The sequence below is a fragment of the Oncorhynchus nerka genome, linkage group LG25 (assembly GCF_034236695.1).
Source record: "Oncorhynchus nerka isolate Pitt River linkage group LG25, Oner_Uvic_2.0, whole genome shotgun sequence".
NCBI lineage: Eukaryota > Metazoa > Chordata > Actinopteri > Salmoniformes > Salmonidae > Oncorhynchus > Oncorhynchus nerka.
Genome location: NC_088420.1, coordinates 20,123,590 through 20,129,676, shown reverse-complemented (window position 1 = coordinate 20,129,676; position 6,087 = coordinate 20,123,590). Strand labels below are relative to the sequence as shown.

The 6,087-nt window shown below is 39.7% G+C and overlaps 1 protein-coding gene across 1 annotated transcript; it reads left to right on the top strand.

Annotated features, from left to right (window-relative positions):
• The first annotated feature begins 349 nt into the window (after positions 1-349).
• Positions 350-4,640, top strand: LOC115109169 (guanidinoacetate N-methyltransferase-like). Its single transcript, XM_029633806.2, has 6 exons — positions 350-601; positions 1,992-2,137; positions 2,228-2,291; positions 2,411-2,478; positions 3,022-3,132; positions 4,363-4,640. The coding sequence occupies exons 1-6, from the start codon at positions 427-429 to the stop codon at positions 4,501-4,503; spliced, it is 705 nt and encodes a 234-aa protein (XP_029489666.1). The 5' UTR covers positions 350-426; the 3' UTR covers positions 4,504-4,640.
• Positions 4,641-6,087: the final 1,447 nt, after the last annotated feature.

The window sequence follows — 6,087 nt, the reverse complement described above, 5'->3', positions numbered from 1 at the left end:
CCCATCACACTTTAAAATTAATTGTATTTTTTATTATTCTGTGATTTTATGTTTTATTTAGCTGTCTTTACCAAATAAATCTCCCCCTGTGGGATAATAAAGCTGATCAAATAATCTAGACGAAACTAGGGTGCAGTGCAATGCTGTTAAACAGACTGTAATATGCCACGATTATGAAAATACAATACATCATGTTTTTTTTTCTCTCAGCTTTCCATACAAAGGACGTCAGTGACCCCAACACTCCTTGGAATGCCACCTATTGACCAGCAGTAGTACGCCTCGTTGACATTAAAACACTTCTTGCAGAGTCAGCACTTCTGACCCATATAAATCCCCACCGCCGCAAAATCTCACTTTCCTCTGGCACGACGTGGAAACAGCAACCGTCTATTCCCCAGCGATTAGAGAAAAACAATCACCAAAATGACCACGGCACATGCCATATTTTCCAAGGGAGAAGACTGCAAAGCTGGTTGGCACGACGCTAGTGCTGGTTACAATGAGACCGACACTCATCTCGAGATTTTGGGCAAGCCTGTGATGGAACGTTGGGAAACTCCGTACATGCACTCGCTGGCAACTGTAGCCTCCTCAAAAGGTACAACGCACAATGTGCAAGCTGGTGGTCCCTATGAACGCACCGGGACCACTAGATAGTAATTAATTCCGGTATTCTATGATCATTTATAGTTCTATAATAACCTTTTGCATTATTGTAATATTTTTTTCTTACAAATGTGTGAAATAAATAAGCCGTAAAGGACAGCCTATAGCGTAATCATTGGCTAGACCTACACTTAATTCAGAGCTGCAATATAGTCAAATCAGATTATCAATAAATCAGCAATTAGGCTATTGGGAAAAGTTTATGAAACAAATGCATTGACTTTTTATATTACTTCTGAGTTGTTTCACCCAATGCACATGCTAGTGGAGTTTAAAAGCATGGTGGAGTTAGACATATGTTGGACATAATGCTTGTGCTTGCAGCAGGTGTTACTCTACCCATGGAATCGTGCCAAGTGAGGACTTGGGAGTGCCAATAATTTATGACGACATGCTTTTCAATACGTTTTGTAACTACAACTGTTGATCACTTATTTCACTTTTCTTGCACACAATTACGTGCACAGACTTGAACTTTTATGTTTAGAATTCAACGTTTTGCACGTAAAAGTTGTGTTTTGGAGTTGTTTGCGCGCTCATGTCACCATATCACACATGTTGCTGCATGTAGTAGGAATGCAGTCCGTCGAGTTTATTAAATAGGGTATTATACTTTCTTTATATTGCTTAATATTGGAAAATGCTCATATTTTGTGGAAATTTTACAACAGAGTAGTAGCAGAGTATAAGCCTGATAATAGTATAGGTCGATGCAAAACCAAATCGTATTTTTCTCTAATCTATTTTTACACATCAATGAAAGACTTTTCTGTGGAAATCCTTGAAGTGGACTTTCTATCACGTGCCACCACCTCCTTCTTTTCCATATATTTCTTATATTTCTATACTGTGGTTATCAGAGAGGTCTCTCAAATAAACAAAAACAGTCCATTATTTTTGTTTTGCTTTTCATGAAAGGTGCCACAGCATTGGAAATACTTCAATACAGGTCAGACCTGGGTTCAAATACCATTTCACGTATTTCAGTTACTTTTCAATAAATGTACTCAGATAACCTTTATTTGGAAAAAGTAAGTAGTTGAATATTGGAATCTATTTGGAAATGTTCAAATACACTGAATCAAATGCGCTATGCATTTAACCTAGGAATTTGATCACCTATTTTTTTATATTTCTTTTACAAATAACCATTCAAATACTCAAATAAAAGTACTTGTTTTGGGCTATGTATTTGAAAATGCTCAAATACCAAGAACAAATATTTAATAAAAAATACCCAAATTCACGTATTTGAAACCAAGTCTTGATACAGGTAGATACTTAAACACCAATTGAGATGCTTGTTCTGCTTTCCCCCACAGGTGGACGGGTTCTGGAGATTGGATTTGGCATGGCCATCGCCGCAACTAAAGTCGAGTCCTTCCCCATTGAGGAGCACTGGATCATTGAGTGCAATGATGGAGTGTTTGCGAGATTGCAGGAGTGGGCCAAGGCTCAGCCACATAGAGTGAGACATCTTCAACTTCACATTAGGTTCTATTTAGACTTTTCCCTCATTTAATGTGAATAAAATGTATCTAAATTATTCTCCTCATAGATTGTGCCCCTCAAAGGACTGTGGGAACAGGTAGTAGGCGGTCTGCCTGACAACCACTTTGATGGTACGTTTCAAAAGGCATTCTATTGGTGTATCCATTGTATCTTTCTTTGTATTCTTAAGCGGGGGAAATTGCTTCAGACACATAACTAAGTAATTCTAATAATGCCTCTTCTATCAAAGGCATTCTGTACGACACATACCCTCTGTCTGAAGACACATGGCACACTCACCAGTTTGACTTCATCAAGGTAAGTACAACACTTCTATGACAAAGACTGCACATTAGAAATATATTAGCAAAAGCACCAGAACCAACAGCGGAATAGGGATTTCTCCTGTATTAAAGACTTTATAAAACACAAAAATGTTTGGTATTACATATGATATTGTAGCTGAATCCAACGCAAACATATGGCAGATGTCTAGGGTGGTAGGTCGCTTAGTGTTGGGCTAGTTCGAATCCCAGAGCCATCAAGGAGAAATTAAACTGCTGATGTGCCCTTGAGTAAGGCACTTAATTCTAATTGCTCCAGAGTTGCCATTGCCCACTTTTCGAGGGAGAGTTGGAATATGCAAAACGCACTTTTCCAATTCACACATACGTATTAATACACAGTTGTACATCCGAAATAGGACAAATATAAGCACCCACCAAATTAATTAATTATTAAACCAAATGGAATGAAATATTTCTTAATGGAATCTGATTCCTATCACTCATTACAAACATTGGCTATCGTGCCACATTGACGTTTCCATTATAATACAATTCTTGAATTGTGTCTCTATAGGGCCATGCCCATAGGCTGTTGAAGCCCCGTGGTGTCCTCACCTACTGCAACCTAACCTCTTGGGGTGAACTTCTCAAGTCCAAATATGACAACATCGACAACATGTTCCAGGTGAGCCGGCTCTCAGCCAATCAATGATCAACAACACCTAATCTCTCTGTGAGGTGCTTGTGTACACGTGTCCTCTCGGGCACGACACATTTCATTTCTTGCACGTATTCTGTCCTTGTCTCAGATAGTACTGCACTTACAGTACAAGTCTGGTACAGTGTAATTGCATATGTGATGTTATACTGCTAATCATTACTGTGGTATAACATGTCATTTAAAGTGTGGCCCTCCATTTTGTTTGGTTTGATGTTCATTAAATCATTAACCCATTTGTTTCATTCACGTGCAGTGACTATTTGTCTGTTGTATTTTGCTTATTTGGTCTGTCTGTAGCTTCAGTACTAACTAATTTGCCTGCTACCTACTTCCAACATTTCTTTATAGTACATTGGATTTGGTTTACTAACTGCAGTACAACAGTAATTGGTTTAGTTTATCTATCACCGGCGTCTGCCATTTACTATTACCATATTTATTGCACTTGGTCGTAGCACTGTTAGAATGTGTCCTCAATTACCTTTCTTGACTAAACAAAGGTAATAATACATTTGACTTGTACTACAAGATCTGAGAATAGATTTTTTTAAATTGTATATATATATTTTTTTTTTACAACCAAATCCCCCAAGAATAGGTAAATGGGATGTTCTAAACAGGTCCAGACACTTTCATCCTCGTTGTGCAGTATGGGGCCCTGAAAAAAACATTAACAAAGGCTCCAAAAACATGCAAAATGTCCTTTTAGAAACGGAAAAGCTCTCAGTATAATGATGCAGGTCTTCAGATGTTGTACACATGAAATTGTGTCATTCCATTTTGTTGCGACTCGAGCAATACCTCTACGTCCATTCTAGCAGCAGGCTACACAGAGAATAGCTGGATAGGGGAAACCGTTTGTCTCACAAAATGGATTATAACGTGGATAAAATGGATAAAGCTTGGAATGACACAAGTTCATGTGTACATCTGAATACCTGCATCATTATACTGAGAGCTTTTCCCGTTTCTAAAAATGATGCATTTGGATGTTTTTGGAGCTGTTGTTCATGTTTTTTCAGAGCCCCGTACTGCACAATGAGTAAGTGACCCGCTGGTTGGGGTAAGTTTCTCAAAAACAAGTGAAATCGCAACAACAACAAAAAGTATATGGACCCTTCTATAACATGGCATATACATAAAAAATAGAGATTTGGTTGTAAAATTCAAGTTTCTCCTATGATGATTTTTCAGGAGACCCAGATGCCTCACCTGCTCGAGGCTGGCTTCAAGAGGGAGAAGATTAGCACCACAACCATGGATATTGTTCCTCCAAGTGAATGCAAATACTATGCTTTCCGCAAGATGATTACACCCACCATTCTGAAAGAGTGAAGTGGTTTGATGCCACCGTAATGTCTTTATTCCTTTAATTCTCAAGTGCCTGCATTTTAAAAGCCACATTGGTTTACTGTCAAAAATCCATAAGCACTCAGCGATGTCCATCTTACAATAAACCAATTTAAATAACATGTCCACTCTGAAAATGAATTTGTTTGGGTATCACCTCAAACAATTTTGCACCTCTTGCTATAGAACCTCTTGCAATTCGTTATAGAATGTATTACATTTGAACTTCATTGTAATGTTAATGAGCACTATATTTGACATAATACTAAGTCTGCGTTTACACAGGCAGCCCAATTCTGATCTTATATCCAATTTAGTTATTGGTCTTTAGACCAATCAGATCCTATCTTTTGCCAATAATTGGGCAACATATCACAATTGGGCTACCCGTGGAAACGCTTTCGATTGGCCACTTGACTAAATGTGAATAAAAATTTCATTAACATATTTCACTTCTGAAAGGAGTACAATTATTTCCTGAGGGACTGCAAAATAAGTAAAAAAACATGATTTTCCTGTTTTCAATGATATTTCCACACTAGGAGCATGAAATAACACTCAAATTGTGAAAATGCCAATGCCCTTTCGGTGTCAGCTTTTTGAAAAACATGCCTGGAATTTCAGCCTGTTCACCTGGGATGGCGTTTTGGCCCACAGCACATGAGATCAGATTTTTTTTTTTGTATTATAATTTTTTTGTGTGTGTATTTTTACCCCCCTTTTCTCCCCAATTTCGTTGTATCCAATTGTTAATAGCTACTATCTTGTCTCATCGCTATAACTCCCGTACGGGCTCGGGAGATACGAAGGTCGAAAGTCATGCGTCCTTCGATACACAACCGTACCAAGCCGCACTGCTTCTTAACACAGCGCACCAACCCGGAAGCCAGCCGCACTAACGTGTCGGAGGAAACACCGTGCACCTGGCGACCTTGGTTAACGTGCACTGCGCCCGCCACAGGAGTCGCTGGTGCGCGATGAGACAAGGATATCCCTACCTGCCAAATGCTCCCTAACCCGGACGACGCTAGGCCAATTGTGTGTCGCCCCACGGACCTCCCGGTCGCGGCCGGTTGCGATAGAGCCTGGGCGCGAACCCAGAGTCTCTGGTGGCACTGCGCCACCTGGGAGGCCCGAGATCAGATTATTTTGACCAATGACCAGTCATTTTTTATTTATATGTATCCTCCTACTTTGGGAAGTAAGTGGGTAGGCTCTAGAGCAGGGGTATTCAACCCTTACCCTACGAGGACCGGAACCTGCTGGTTTTCTGTTCTACCTGTTAATTGGTGTGGCAGGTAGCCTAGTGGTTAGTGTTGGGCCAGTAACTGAAAGGTTGCTAGATCAAATCCCCGAGTTGACAAGGTTAAAGTCTGTCGTTCTGCCCCTGAACAAGGCAGTTAACCCACTCTTCCTAGGCCGTCATTGAAAATAAGAATTTGTTCTTAACCGACTTGCCTACTTATTAAATTAATTAATTGCACCAACCTGGTGTCCAAGGTTTAAATCAGTCTCTGATTAGAGGTGAACAATGACAAAAATGCAGTGGAACTGGCTTTGCGGTCCAGA

What these genes read in the sequence shown, in the direction of transcription:
- LOC115109169 (XM_029633806.2), top strand. Translation starts at nt 427, where the DNA reads ATGACCACGGCACATGCCATATTTTCCAAGGGAGAAGACTGCAAAGCT. An exon ending in CCAAGGCTCAGCCACATAGA is followed by an intron (nt 2,138 to 2,227) that starts GTGAGACATCTT and finishes TTCTCCTCATAG; the next exon opens with ATTGTGCCCCTCAAAGGACT. An exon ending in ACATCGACAACATGTTCCAG is followed by an intron (nt 3,133 to 4,362) that starts GTGAGCCGGCTC and finishes ATGATTTTTCAG; the next exon opens with GAGACCCAGATGCCTCACCT.